General features: G+C 37.6%; 1 protein-coding gene and 1 pseudogene across 1 annotated transcript in view; one reads left to right on the top strand and one right to left on the bottom strand.

The window, feature by feature from the left end:
• Positions 1-5072, top strand: part of LOC107753893 (neuronal acetylcholine receptor subunit alpha-2-like) — an 8277-nt gene extending 3205 nt beyond the window's left edge. Inside the window, exons 5-6 of the mRNA XM_016570163.1 lie at positions 1511-2900; positions 4913-5072. Of these exons, the coding sequence (XP_016425649.1) occupies positions 1511-2900; positions 4913-5038 (1516 nt within the window). The 3' untranslated portion in view covers positions 5039-5072. The remainder of the gene's footprint in view (positions 1-1510; positions 2901-4912) is intronic.
• Positions 5073-11630: 6558 nt separating this feature from the next.
• On the bottom strand, positions 11631-16185 carry LOC107753876 (zinc finger CCCH-type with G patch domain-containing protein-like; annotated as a pseudogene).
• Between the last annotated feature and the right edge of the window lie 228 nt (positions 16186-16413).

Genomic DNA, 16413 nt, shown 5'->3' on the forward strand with positions numbered 1-16413 from the left:
GTGCTGGTCGCTGAGGAAATACATCAACTTCGTGCTGTGGATCACCGGATCGGCTTTCACTGTGGACGAAGCGGAGTCCAGCCCGGGGTCATCACATGTGGTTGCCGCAAGCCCGCCGGACGCTCCTTCATCGAATCCGCCGGCCGCCAATCACAACGCACTGGATAGCTAACCAATCACAGCACACCTCGCTTTTCAGACCGATGAGCTTTGTAAAATCGACGCGTTTCAGAAAGGCGGGGCATAGAGGAGAAACAATAATGTACAGTATGTGGAAAATAATGTGTTTTTTTAACCTTAAACCGCATAAACACATTTCATTACACCAAATACACAAAATAATGTTCTTTTTAGCAACATCATATGACCCCTTTAATGTTATCTGGTCATTTTGTGTCAGGATCAAAAAACAGTGAAATTTTTTTTCTTTTGTGAAATGTTCATTTTTTGGCCAATGAAGATTTTAGCAATTATTTAAAATGCATCTGATCACTCTACACAATAATCTAGAAACAATGTGAATGAACACCACAACAGCTTGAGCAGAAAACTTTGCAAAACACAAAATTTATGTCACTGCCAAAACTTTTGGCCATGACTGTAGTTAGCAGATTGAATCAGTCTGAAGAGTCGTTCTTGGAAATGACTCAACAAACATCTGACGCACTTCAACAAAGTACGTACTTTTATTGACGTACTGTCATGTGAAAATTAAATTACTAACCAAATTACAATCATTACTGAATGGTTGTTCATATGGCGTGTAGTTAAAGATAATTTAACCGTATAATTTAGGCTGTATGTGTGTTTGTTTGTTTATTTATTAAATGATGTGCTGAAAATCCTTTTCGGCTTTTTAAAGATTTTTTCATTTTTAATGGATAATTATAAACTGAGGTTCATAAGCTCAGATCAATCAGGCCTATATGATCAATCAGTTCCAAAATGAAATACCAATCCTGTGCTAGCTGAAAGAAAACAATTTGATAAAAAAGTTTGAATTCAATATTATATTTGGAAATGATATAGCATAACAAGAAATTTCTAAGCTATTTTTTTTGTAGGCCAGTCATTTTTGAACAGGAACATCACAAAGTGTGAGGAAAAAAATATCATGAGTTGTAATATGCTGTGTGAGTGAAGTCAGAAGGTTTTAGTCCAATGATGTGATAATATTAACTTGTATTGTTGAGAAACTTGATACAAACAATGACAGAATTTTTGGTCGAACTGTTCATCTGCATGAGCTCTGATTGCACATTTGCATTTTTAGTGAATATTGAAGCTATAACAATTACAAACGCTCTAAAATTCTCTTGATCCAATATATTTGCTCAATTAGGAAGAAAGTTCTGAAAGTTGAATGGTTAAACAATTCTCAAAGACGTCACGGCTTATTGATGGTTTGGCTCACTGTGATGTACACTGACACCACTAAAGCTGTCTTTCACGTTGCTCCACCGATATTTCATTGCAGGTTCTGTCTGACAGTTTTGTGTTTAATCTGCAGTGCGGACGGAGACTTTGCGGTGACACACTTGACTAAAGCCCAGGTGTTTTACAACGGCAGGATCAAATGGAAACCTCCTGCCATTTATAAAAGCTCCTGCAGCATCGATGTCACCTTCTTTCCCTTCGACCAGCAAAACTGCAAGATGAAATTCGGCTCTTGGACGTACGATCAGGCCAAGATCGACCTGGTCAGCATGGCCAGTGACGTAGACCAGATGGACTACTGGGAAAGCGGGGAGTGGGTCATAGTAAACGCCGTCGGCACTTACAACATCAAGAAGTACGAGTGCTGTACGGAAATCTACCCAGATATTACCTACTCCTTCATCATCAGACGTCTGCCTCTGTTCTACACCATCAATCTAATCATCCCCTGCCTGCTTATATCCTGCCTGACGGTGCTGGTCTTCTACCTTCCCTCAGAGTGTGCGGAGAAAATCACGCTGTGCATCTCCGTCCTCCTCTCTCTGACCGTTTTCCTCCTGCTAATCACGGAAATTATTCCCTCGACCTCGCTAGTCATCCCGCTCATTGGCGAGTACCTCCTCTTCACCATGATCTTCGTCACTCTCTCCATCATCATCACTGTGTTTGTGCTCAACGTCCACCACCGTTCGTCCCGCACGCACAGCATGCCACACTGGGTCCGCCAGGTGTTTCTACACCTGGTGCCCCGTTACCTGTTCATGAAACGTCCGCCTGCCTCGGGTAAGAGGAACTGTGGGAAACTGATCGAGATGATGCACAAGCCAATGGCGTCACAGTCCATGTTTCTGCGGAACAACATTCTGGATATTTCTCCGCAAAGTCCGCTCCCCCATTTGGACGTGACCTCGGTTGCCCAGTTGGATCAAATTCAGCTGGACTCTTCCCCCAAACCCATAATTTTCTGCAGTTCTCCCAGCAGCCAGTATTCCATCCTGCAAGAGGAAACGTCGCAAACACCTCAAACGCTGGCCCTCGGTTATACATGCGCATTCACGAACAGCATCTTTGCCTCAAGCACAACTTTATTTCCAGATACTATCCTTGGTACTCTGCTACACACCATCCCGCAGGAAGGAGCCGAGTTTACAGACTGTGATATCCAAGGCCGGAGTGCTGAGAACGTCTTCATCGAAGCCAAAGAGAGCATTCTGGGAGCAGGGAGTTGTCAACACTGTCTTACATCTGAGGGGACGAGTCTGCAGAAGCTTGATCACGAGGAAGCCGGGAGGTGTACCAGACATAACTTGCCCAACGCCCAGATCTTCAGCTCTAACAATGACAGCACTACTGATCTGAACGCAGCGCAGCCGGGGAGCAATCTGTCGCAGTCCCTGCTTAAAGCCTTGGAAGGAGTTCAGTACATCGCTGACCATCTGAGAGCAGAGGATTCAGACTTTTCAGTAAGTTTTACTTCAGGACAAATGAAAATTCTGTCACCATTTAATCACCGACGTGTCATTCCAAACCTGTGTCACTTCCTTTCTTTGGTGGAACAAAAAAGAAATGTTTTGAAAAATTTTGACATTAGGGCAGTGGATTTAATGTGTTCATTTGATGGAAAATAGAAAATTAATGGAAAAAAATAACGTGTTAAAATGAACACATTTAATGCACCCCATCCCAGCCCAGAACTGTATGTCATCCATGCAGTTGCTGAAAAAGATGATGCAGAAGACGACTGACTGCGTGATATAGCCTATGACGGGGGTAGGCAAGTTCGGTCCTAGAGAGCCGCAGTCCTGCAGAGTTCAGCTCCAACCCTAATCAAACACACCTGAACAAGCTAATCAATGTCTTCAGGATTACTAAGGCTATAGGCAGGTGAGTTTTGTTTTCAGGGTTGGAGCTGAACTCTGCAGCACTACGGCTCTCTAGGACCGAACTTGCCTACCCCTGGCCTATGAGAATGCAGTTATGTGCCCTTAAAATTCAAGAAATGAGAGCAAAGAAATTGAAGTATTTTTTGTCTTATATCATATAGTTTAGGAAAATTACACGAGCACATGTGTTGATTTTCCCAAATATTTGCCCAACTGCACGTGATATTGATTTTATACAGCAAGAAGTTAAAGGGTTAGTTCACCCCAAAATGAAAATTCTGTCATTAATTATTCACCCTCATGTCGTTCCAAACCCGTAAGACCTTCGTTCATCTTCGGAACACAAATGAAGATATTTTTGTTGAAATGTGAGAGCTCAGAGCCTGCATAAACAGCAACGCAACTGTAATGTTCCCAGGTCCAGAAACGTAGCAAGGACATCTGTAAAACAGTCCATGTGACATCAGTGGCTCAACTTCAGTTTTGTGAAGCTACGAGAATACTTTTTGAGTGCAAAGAAAACAAAAATAACTATTTATTTAACAATTCTTCTCCCCCGAGTTACGTCTTCTGCCATTTTGGAGGTTAAGAATGTTTTGGGAGTTAATTCTTCAGCCAAAATTGATGCGGGACTACTTAATCGGCACATCATATTATTAATTATATTAACAATTGTAATCACTTGACAGCCGTAGTTCACACTGATCATTTCCATTCAACAAAAGCAAACTGCCCAAGGCCTGTGAAGATCCAAAAATGACAAAAAGCACAATAAAATAATCCTAAAAGTAGACTGAAGCTTGTGTGACAAACAACAAACTGAAAATGTGATAATCTTATATATAAAACATTTTCACATTTATCATTGAAAAAGCGTGCAAGTTAGACAGATTTTGATTCAGTAACAATGATCACTTCAATTCAGTTATTCAGTTAGTCACAATGACTAAAACTGGTAACTCATCTTTGTAAACTGTTCATTATAACAACCCAACCTATTCACTATTCAATTGCGCCATTACTTTGCGGTATGCAATCTTTTCAATTCATCAAATTCAATACAAACTACAAACTTACATTTACAGCTCAGGTAAAACATGATTTCTTCAGTCGTTGTGCTGAAGATATAAAACAGTTCAGGAAACTCTGCTGTATGGTTTCATTCTTGTTTCAAGTCATATGGGTTTGGAATGACATGAGGGTGAGTAAATAAATTAGTTTTTGGATGAAGGATTCCTGAGAAAAAATGCAATACAGATCAAAGTAAAAATAAACTCAAACACAAAAGAACTCTAAAGGTAAACAGACTGTAAAAAAGAATATCCAGGATTGAAAAACTTGCAATAAAAACCTTGAAACATTAGATTCCTCTTTAGCAAGAGATTCTCCTCAAGTTCTTCTGAGGCACTTTGAACTGGCCTTTGATACTGGTATTATTTTTTTATCACTGTTCTTGCTACGCTACAAAAAAACAGAAAACACTGTGGTCTCACAGGAAAGTAGTCATCCAAAAAAAAAAAATCAATTCTGAGAGGGAAAGACACGAGTGGAAATGATATCTCAAACGAATTAATCTCCTTTTTCCCCACCAGGTGAGGGAAGACTGGAAATATGTTGCCATGGTGATTGATAGAATATTCCTCTGGATGTTTGTGCTGGTGTGCATTTTGGGGACCGTCGGACTCTTCCTCCCACCGTGGCTGGCTGGAATGATCTAGATCCTCGTGTGGAGTCTCTGATTGGCTCGGTGTACGTGGGGAATGGCCTTGTCAATCACACTTGACTTCAGTGACCTCATTAAACATCTGCTGTCATGGAAATTAAGTGATGCTTAATGTCATTGCTTCTCAGTGTAACAGGAAGTTAGTAGTGGGATTCTGTGCACTTAAAGGACTGTTTTGGGTTAAATGCAAGTTAATGAAAAATGAAATTAAATAAAATGAAACTGATGTGAACATTTACTCTGTCAAAATCAATGATTTTCTTTATTCTGTGGAATATTTGGAGGAATTTTGAAGAGGATTGCTCTTTTCCATCCAAATACACTGAAGCGAGATTTAACAGGTCACCCAAAAATGAAAATTCTGTCATCATTTACTCACCTTATTCCAAACCTGTATGAGTTTCTTTCTTCTGCTGAACACAAAAGATATTTGAAGAATGTGGGTAACCAAACAGTTGGTCCCCATTGACTTTCATACTATTTTTTTCATCATTAATCATTTTTGAGTGAACTATGACTTTAAAAAGGGCACAAAAGCATAATTAAAGTGGCACATACGACTCGTTTTCTATATTCCGAGTCTTCTGAGGTCATATGAGGTCATCAGTCTGTGTGCAGTAACTTGCCCTATTTAACCTGGAACCTTCTTTTAAAGAAAACTGGCTTGATTCAGTCTGTCACTATATAAATATCTAAAACACAGACATAAACAAATACATCTACCTTAATGTTTTACAATGGAACAGATGTAAAGCATTTACATCAATATTTTTCCCCTATTCTGAGAATAGGAATTTTTCCCCTATTCTGAGATTTCGCCTGTTTGATTGACAGGCGATCTGACCAATCATAGAACTTGAACTGTGTATTGACGTCTTTCCGTGGTTGAAACAACATACCTTCTGATATTTATTCATGTTTACTCCGTGCAGTTAATAAAAAGAGATGAACAGTTCATGTGGCGCTTGAACTGAGGCGCTACAGCGATCTGTCAGGACACACATGAAAGAGCAACAAAACTGTATTTTTTCTTTGAATTTCTTTAAAAAAAAAAATTATCTCATTCTCATAACAAAATTATGAGCTCTGTCTTTTCTGTGAAAAATACATCGTGGAGCAAAGAGGACACTGACAATGTGACGACAGACAAGACAGAGCAGGTTACTTAGTGTCAGCTTTCAAATTTTGTAATTTTTTAAGAAATTCAAACAATAAATACCGTTTTGTGGCTCTTCAATGTGTCATGACAGATCGCTGTAGCGCCTCAGTTCAGGCAGCACATGAACTGATCTTCTTTTAATATTTACTTAAAGCATGAAATAAACATGAATGAACATCAGAAGGTATTTTATTTCAACCGTGGAAAGACGTCAGCCATTTTTCAACTTTAAGTCCACTCACGTTAATCTACTCTCCTGTCTGGTTTGTTTCCCTGTTGAAAAAAAAAACAGCATGTGCTGGTTAGGTATGTTTTGAAGCGTGGCAGCTGGTTTGAGCTGGTTTAAGCTGGTCCTGAGCTAACCAGCTTAGGACCAGCACATGGCCAGCTTAAACCGGCTCAAACCAGCTGCCATGCTTCAAAACATATCTAACCAGCATATGCTGGTTTTTTCAACAGGGTTGTCAGACAAAATGGTGGATTCGGCATTATGATTGGTCAGATCGTCTGTCGATCAAGCTCCCTGCGAAGGGCCAATCGCACATGGATTTCAGTGTGTGAGAATGACTTGCAGGAGATTTCAGCTGTGAAAGGTAACATAGGTGACAGCAGATAAAATTGTGCAATAGTTTGTTCAAGTCTGTCCTGAATGTGATATGAATTCATAAAGATCATTTCCCAAGGACTGCTTGTATTTCAGCTGTTCACCTTTACAAACCCTGAATATATATTAAAAATGAAGATGCTCTAAGAAGCAGGTCCATCTTAATTTGTACCGACACTATTTATGTCCATATTTCGGTAACAGCTTTTAATAAATACTTTTCACAAAAATTAGTATGTAAAATGTTGCAAAATTATTTAACTAAATTAATTTGCAGGGGCTATTAATAACAGGAAGAATGACAGTTTAAAATGTGAAAATTAGCATTAATAAATGTCAGATGATTTAGTAAATGAATGTTAAAATGTCCACTGAAAAGCCATATGGACGAGTGATGAAACGTCTTCAAAAGCCAAGAAATGGGTCCAGTTATAGCAAATGAAAACCACATGAGATTTGTGTTTCAAGTCTGCCTTTCAAGTTTTTTGTGATGGATTTAAGATTGTGCCATTAAATGCTGACATTTCCCAATGAAAGGTTTAGTAAGACATGTTCTGTTACCTTCCTGAGCAATACCGAAATACCTGTCAAGGAAAATCTGCTCTAATACCCCTCTCTCCTCTCAGGTAGTGGATGAGTTGACCTACAAGAGAAGAGGTCACAGGTTGAGTTAAATCAGTGCCTCAGGGCAGATGGAAAGCTCAGGCTGTCAGAATGAACCAATGCTGTCGTCCTCTTCAAGAGCATCACACACCTGCAGCACCGATATTGGATTTCACCATCCACGCCATAAACTGCCACTTTAAAACGTGTACTAATTGTTATTCCTTTATCTATTGGGTATGTCTTTGTAAATAAATATTTGATTTGCTTCAATAATATATTTTTCATCAGTTCTGTTTCAAATGTTCAATACCCATGCATTTTTAAATGTAACATACCAGAGATTCAATTTTATATATATAGCTTCATATAATATATATTATATACTGTTCCAAAGAAGATTTGGAGAAGAAAGTTGGTTGGATGAATTAGAGCAAAACCAATATGCATAGGCAGTTCGTCCTGCTTTGGTTCATAAATACTTAAAGGGGTCATAGGATGCTACATGCACTTTTACAAGTTGTTTGAACTGAAATGTGTGTTGGCAGTGTGTGTACACAACCACCCTATAATGATAAAAATCCACCCAGTGTTTTTTTTTTAATCTCATTAAATAATTTCCCCTTTCTCAAGAGCTGTTTTTGACAGGGTAAAAAATGTGTTTTTTACACTACCATTGAGAAATTTTAACCAAACTATGTTACAGACTTTTCATTAAGACCCTAAAGAATCATATCAACTTGTGGCCCCTTTAAACACTATGACCCCTTTAAACAAATGTCCACCGGCCAAATATAAATGATCTGCATAAAAAGCCACATATACTTGGTATTAAATTTAATGATTAATGATTTTATTAATAATAACTATTAGTATGTTTAGATTTTGAGAAAACTGAAAGTAGGTATGTGTCAGTAAACGCAAAGTAATGTTGTTACTTATAAATACATTAATGCATTTTCTAAATGACGTCTCAGATCTGATTCTAGGAGATCACTACCTGTTACCGGGGTTGGACTGGATAATCTACAATTTCAAAAGGGAAATCCCCTTTACCCTGCTGAAAGACCAGTCTGCTCACCAGCATATGCCATGCTTTGGATGCTGGAGTCTGACTTTTATCTTGGCCAACTGGTTTCAGCGGTTACTGTAGGTTTTTCTAGTTAAAGGAACAGTTTACCTAACAAGGTACATTTACTCAGCCTCAGACCATCCAAGATGTAGATGAGTTTATTTGCTCATAAGAACAGATTTGGAGAAATGTAGCATAACATCACTTGTTCACCGATGGATCCTCTGCAGTGAATGGGTGCCGTCAGAATGAAAGTCCAAACCACTGATAAAAACCAAGTGGTTCGGGACACAGACAACATACAAAACAGAGCGCATAATGGTTCCTTTGTTTTTAAAACCCCGGAGGTTTGCTGTTTTGAATGACCTATGGTAATTTCTCTCATTCACTGTGACAATAAAATTTCAAAAAGGTCTAAAATCTACATTTTTAGTACGTGCAATTTTGTAAAGACATGCTTTGGAAGGTGGATTTCTTTACACTTTCTCGTTTTAAGTTTCTAAAGTTTTAAATAAACTGAAAATGTTAAATACATGCCTTCAGTTTTTTTCATTAAGTTGGTGATAGTCTCCATAATAAGCTTAACATAGAGACTATCAAATATCACATAACAGCCTAATATTTGTTATTCTGAAAGCCAGAAATGCTTTGATAGGGGCAGTGTGATAATTTTTCAGCATGCAAAAAAAAAAAACGAGAGCCCACGAGATGCGTCTGCAGAAGGACAATGCACTAGGTCCGTGTGAAAAAAGAGGGCAGTGGTTCATTATTTTCTCCCATTCACAGGTAAGACTGTGATCATTTCGAATTCAGTCGTCTTCTGCTGCTGAGAATTCAGCTTGCAAACACAGCAGAATCCCAAAGGACAGAAAAGAGCCAGAACAACTCATTCTATAGTGTGAAAAGGAACAGACTTTAGAGGAACTGGAAGAAATAATGAGAGAGTAGTGATAAAGAGAAGGGTAAAAAGAGGAGAGGTGTAATGAAGGAGGTGAAAGTCTACCTTCCATTCCATCTGCTCAGGGACTCGGTGAGCAACAGGACGCGTCTCTCCACCTCAGAGCCCTGGAGGAGTTGAGTGTTCATGGAGTCTCTAGTGTTGTTCTGCTCCTGCAGGCATCTGAGCCAGTAACGGATCAGTTTAATGAGTAGGAAAAGGCAGCTTGAGCATTATAAGTTCAAGTCACTGTGTCTCATTCTAATAAACTCACATTAAAAATGGCATGGATTATTCCTATTTATATGCACAGGAGAACTTATCAAAAAAACAAAAAAAACATGTAATAACATAAATTTGTTCTTAACCTTGATCTTGAAACTTAATGTAGCTAATTACCCAAACCATCTCGATATACGGGCTTTCCACAAAACCTTTCCTAGTTTCCCAGCTAATAGATGACATTGTCGGCTAACGTTCTGGCAAGGTTCTCTCAAAGTTATGGATTTATCAAATGAAATGTTCCTTTTAAGGCCACGTGAACCGGAAGTTGCGACTGACTTCAGTTAGTGAATGAGACTCGCTGTTTTTATATGGTTTGTCAATGCAAAGCGTTAAAGGTGCACCAAGGACTATAGATATAAAAAAATGGGTTACTCCTATTACTTATGAATGGGAGAAACTGCAACGCCCAATATGGTGGAATATGTCCCGCCTTCTAAATGAAAGAGCCAATCGCTGATTAGTAAAGTCATTGCATCACTGCAGCAGCTGTTAGAAGCTCCCACAGAAACCAGAGACTGGCGCTCATGACTGCACATGCACATTGACTGGTCTAGATAAAAAAAATAAATCGTTTTATAATGATATTTGAGCATAAGGAACTACATTTTTGGGGCAGTTCATTTCAGATTTTGTTGCTGATTTGAAATGTGTAATTTCTGCAAGCAGTATTTTAGATTTCAGGATTGTCATAGCAAAGTCAGAATGACCTCCTCTCCTAGGTTCATGATGTAACTTGAAATCGCATCATATGACCCCTTTAAGGTAGGAGGAAGCTGATCCAGAGGCTGTTATGAAAACAAGTGTCAAAGTCTTGAACTAAACTCTACGTACATGTCCAAAAGTCAGCAACCTTGGTTTGAGCCAACATGTTTTTTTTTATATTGTTAATTTCTCATGGGGTGTTTTAAGAATTGCTTGTTTTTTTTGGTTAATTTCACATACTAAAATGCTAAAAATTACAAAAAAAGGGTCTATAAAGTGTAGAAGTACTGTAATGCCACAAAAAATGTATGATAATCTGAACAATATTTCTGCAAGATAAATATTTTGTAATAATGCTATAATATGAGCAGATGTTTTCCTCAAAGGGTTTATTGTAAGAGAGTACTAGTTAACCTTATACGCCTCATAGCGCAGAGCATTGGATCTAACCTTGTTGCAAGTGGAACATGGATGATAATATTGTCATCGGACAGATCCTGACCTCCATCTGCAGTGTGTTTGTCTACATACAGGGGGCAGTAGTACAGAAACTGGGATGAGGAATTACAGTGCGAGCTTTCAGAGGAACAGATCCCGTCACCTCTATTCTCTTCAGATGTTTTTATATTTCAAACTATAGTGACCATTTGTGTTATGTGTTTAAAAAAACTGAAATTTACATTAAAATCCAAATAGTAAAGATAATATATGTCAGATTTCTATAAATGTAGAGAGCTAAATATTTAGCAAAAAAATGTTAACCACCTTTTACACAATGAATTTCTTCAGCTGGATAAGGATTTGGTGACAAACAAGCAAACAAATAATATTTATCTGGTGTATCTGTCCAGTTTGTGTTTGAAAAACTGAGATTTACCTTAAAATTCAATCCATAAAGACTGATATCCTTGTGTTGGATGTGGGCTGCATGTCTGATCAATGCTGCCAGAAAGCCTCTGGGATTGAGAAAGGCAGCCAGTCGATAAACACCAGGTGTAATACTGGATGACTCCTCCCACAGGTATGACCTGAGCTGCTCTGCTTGAGTCTCCAGACATGAGAGAGCTAATGATGTTAGATACGCAGCAGTGGAGCTTGTCATGTTATATTTTACTGGCTGAAAACTGTCTAAAAGGAGAGAAGACACCAGCGCATTCAGAATGTTGAGTCTATGACTTTTTAGCGTCACCAGTTCATTTGCCATACCTGGACTAAAGCCCAGAATGGATGGGTCTGTACAGCTAGTAATGCACTGAATACGACGTCTCAAGTCTTTCAACTGGCCCCCAGCTTCTGCAAAAATATGAGTGTGTGACAGTTAAGGGAAGTATTTAAGTACAAAATAAATGCTTATTTATACAGGATATATATATATATATATATATAGCAGTTGTTCACAACATTTTTGACATTAAGGCCCACAAGTGCCCCATGCAGGCTAATATGTAATCGGTCCCTCTGGTACATCTGCCGTAATGACAAAGTTTTGATTTTAAGAAAACAGAAAACTAGAAGCATCCATAGATAAAAATAAGTAACTAAAATATTTAGAATTTAAAATAATAAAATTTCAGAATTTTACTTGTAAGAGCTAAATATGAATTTATATGACTCTACCAATCATTTATGGACTAGGATTAAGGATTTTTTAAAAGGATTAATTAATAATTAAGGATTTTTTAAATTTCCACCCAACAAAATATTTTAGAGCTTGCCATAACTCGAAATATTTACATATATGAAAATGAGATATGATAAATAAGAAATGTTGTCTTAAATAGCTGAAATAAAATAAGTTCAAGCTTTTTATATTTTATGTTATTTCAGTTAACATTTATTTTATTTCAAGTAATGAAATTTTTGGTCCCACTTTATATTAAGTGGCCTTAACTACTATGTACTTACATTTAAATTAATCATTTAATACAATGCACTTCTTGCATACATGTTTTTACATTGTACTTATATTTTTAAAAATACCTGCATGCAAATACATCTGTAATTAATTTCTGTAATTACATTTATAATTACACTGTTGACCCATCCCTTACACCTTAACCCACCCTTAAACCTACCCATACCACCAAACCTGTCCCTAACCTTACCCGTATCCCACCTCAATAGAAGCAGAAGTGTTTTGCAATACAATATGAACACAATAAGTACATTGTACTTATTTTTTGATGTAAGTACATAGTAGTTAAGGTCACCTAATATGAATGAATTTTTTATGGTTTTAGTTTTAGTTAACTCTAATTAGCATGGGCTGTTTAAGACTGTATTCATTTACATGACTTTTCCGTGTCTAGAAATAATAAACGTTAGCTACCACATACATGCAGGTTTCTAAAATCATGGGAATGCTGGTTCTTAAATAATAATAATAATAATAATTTTATTTATTTTAAAACTTAAAATTGCTAATTGCTGGGTCTTCTGGTTGAGAACCTCTGCTATATAGCTTATTATGGAAATTTAAGTGTAATTCGAGTGTTTGCATACCAAATCTTCCTGTAAAGTTAATCATATCTGAGAGAATGTGTTGGCCACGCCCCCATAATGTAGATGGATCTCTTAGAGAAGCCCTGATCACACTCTGCACAGCTGCTAGATCAGCATGGTCTGACATGTGGCTCCCATAAACCAGGTGACCTGTGGAGAGAACAGATCAACCAACATCATCAACAAGTTCGTATTGAACCAGGCCGATTAATTTAAAAGCATTTCATGTCCCAGCAGTACCTGCTATGTACTCCAGTGCTCCAGTGGGGTCACTACAATGTTTGGTTATGCGGTGATGTGCATCAATCAGAGCAAGTAGATCTTCCTGAGTCCTATAAATGGGAAAAAGTTTGAGTTAGAATGTTTTATAACTTTCTCGCACCGATATCTGTTCAAATCCTCACCAATGGTAAAGCCGCCCTTAGCCCAGGTGTTTGAATGTTTGTCTCTGCAGCAAGACAGAGTGCAGTGTTCACAGTGTATTCATGAGAGGAGAAGGGGAGTGTCTGTTTACTGAGGACCACAATTCATCCCTCAGGTCCCAGGAGGAATCACACACCAAGTGCAGGGCTCTAATCCTAACAGCAAATGTATCAGATGATAGATTATACACATCAGAGAGCATTTGTATGCTGCATACGGAATCAACTGATTTACTTTCTCTTAAAAGGAACACAAGCTTTTTTTTTTTTTTAATCCGGGGACATCGGATGAAGAGCTGTTTTTGACAAGGTAAAAACAGAGCCCAACTCGTCGAAAATGGGCACCCCTTTGAAATGTTTTTGAAAGAAGTCTCTTTTGCTCACCAAGGCTGCATATACTGTATTTGATTAAAAATGCAATAAAAAGTGTAATATTGTGAAATATTATTAAAATTTAAAATAAATGTTTTGTATTAGAATATATTTTTACATTTATTTGATTCCTGTGATGCAAAGCTGACTTTTAAGCATCATTACTCCAGTTTTCATTGTCACATGATCCTTCAGAAATCCTTCAGATTTGCTGCTCAAGAAACATTTGTACTATTATCAACAATAATAATTCTTCTTATTATTATTTTATTTTTGAGGATATCTTTATGAATAGAAACAGCATTTATTTGAAATAGAAATCTTTCGTAACAATATAAATGTCTTTACTGTCACTTTTGATCAATTTAATGTGGGGTTAATTTATTTGATCTACGAACTGATCTTATATTTGAAAGATTATTCTGCAGAAGGTCTATGTTGCTTTACTGAAAACAGGTAACAAGCACAATGACATTCAGTTCGTTTTAATCTGATCATATATTCAGTCCACATTTAAAATGGAACAAAACAATAAGAAAACATTTTCCATAAAGAAATGCATATTTTAGTATCCATGTTTCATTTTTTTATAACAATTAAGAACATTCCCCAAGATTCCTGTTTACTGTGGTGTGTCTGGATGTTTAACTTTTTTTTTAATTCCCATTTTTCTCATTGGAGATTCTCAATATTGTAATAGTTTTTAACTGTATTTTTTACTTATACAATTAACACTACCATTCAAAAATTTGGGGTCAGTAAGATTTTGTTTTTGAAAGGAATTTTTGTAAGCAAGGATGCATTAAAAAAGCAACAGTTAAGACATTTATAATGTTACAGAAGATATATGTTAAAAATATGCTGTTTTTTTCTCTCTATTTTTTTTTATAAAGAATATAAATGGGTCTTTTAAAAGACTGACCCAGATATATTTTCCTCAGCCTACAGTATACTGTACTGTAGTTCTTCAGACACTCCAGTACACAATATTCCAGAGGATGTTGTAATTATGCACCTTTAGCATAGACGGCGTCACACTGGTCTGTATCATCCTCTGAGTCCGATGAGGAAGAGGGGGAACCATCATCTTGACGAAGAGGAGGAATGATCCCATCAGCCTCCAGCACAGCCTCCTTCAACAGCAACGAGTCAAATTTCACTGTGTACAAGCCACCTTCAATCTCTGGAAAAAGAGAAGCACAATGACTCATGCACACCTGTAATGTATTGCTCAGTTTTACCTGATCGAGTGCACATACTGTTGTGTTTTTGTACAGTCTATGTTTGAAGCTGCTGATATATCCCATTAAATCTCCCCTTGGGGATCAATAAGGAATCTCTCTCTGTCTTGTAAATTGTAGGGAAGGTAACACAGAAATGATTTCATGTAGCAATCTCTGTTCTTCCTTTCTGTTAATGGCGCTGAAAGAACTTAGAAATTGTACCTGATATTCTGGCCGGGTACCAGATGCCATCTTCATGCTTGGCCAAACACGCAGAGCCCGACTCCATGTTACTGATGTCAGCCTCCAGGAAGTCCCTGAGCTCTGATACACACACCGCCTCACCATGAGAGTACCTGAAAAACACACACATTAGTCAACAAAACAGCTACATAAAACAAAATTGCCACCATAGACCACCACTACCTGGAAATTTTTTTTTTATGTATGTATAAATATATGTACAATATTTATTAAACAATAAACGTTACCTTTTAATAAACTGTTTTACCTTTCAATAAATGCAACTTTTACGAAAATAATGATTAAGATGTGTGCACTCACATGTATGTAAGGTGTAAGATTTTTTTTTTTTACGTAATTTCATTTCAACTTTTGTTGAAAATGGTATAAAAGTTTTTCAAATTTGTATTTTTTTAATGTTTTCTTTTTTTGTGAAAAGTATAATGTCTGGCCATCAAAAAATATCAAAACTCCACACTTTTTTGTTAAAAAAAAAACAAAACCTGAAGATTGCAGTTGTCCATGAAGCGGCACTTGCCCTCAAGGTAGAAGCCGCAGGGTTTCATGGATTTGTTTGTGGGATGAAGGTAAAGCACCCGGACTCGAGCCTCTTCTCCTTCTGGCTCTTCGGGGCAGACCACCATGGCATTATGGTACTCTAGGGTTCCCCATGAGGAGCACGTACCTTAGTTCCACTTATATCCACCTCTTCTTCCTCCTCATCCGGTTCAGCATTTTGCTTTACCTCAGCAGAGTCCTCTGACAGTTCAGCAGCAAACTCATCCTCTAAAGCCGTTTTTTGAGTAACAGATGTGGTCGAAGGCTCCTCCAAAGAGGCCAGCAACTGGCTTTTTTTGACAGACACCAGGCTGGACTCTGTGAGCTCAATGAGCTGCTGCAGGTCCTCCTTTAGCTTCAGGATGTCAGCCTGCTCCGCTGAGCCCAAACCAGCAGATAGCGCCACCTCCACCTGCTGAAGCTTTCGGGAGTCGCTCAACTTTGACCTCACTGTCGTCATCGATCAGCTCTTGCTTCCTACATCCGATTTCAGTGAATAAATTATATAAAAAGATAGATCGTTGAAAAAAAAATTCTTACGTTTAAATGAACTTAAATTATACATAAACCTTTTGGAACAAAGAAAAATGAAAATGCTGCGGTGTTTTAAAAACACCGAAATATATTTTATTTTTAGCAGCTATGGTGTTAATATTGTGACAATTTGTTAATAATGTAATGCCTCCTG

Source organism: Sinocyclocheilus rhinocerous, unplaced genomic scaffold, assembly GCF_001515625.1.
Source record: "Sinocyclocheilus rhinocerous isolate Xijiao unplaced genomic scaffold, SAMN03320098_v1.1 scaffold711, whole genome shotgun sequence".
NCBI lineage: Eukaryota > Metazoa > Chordata > Actinopteri > Cypriniformes > Cyprinidae > Sinocyclocheilus > Sinocyclocheilus rhinocerous.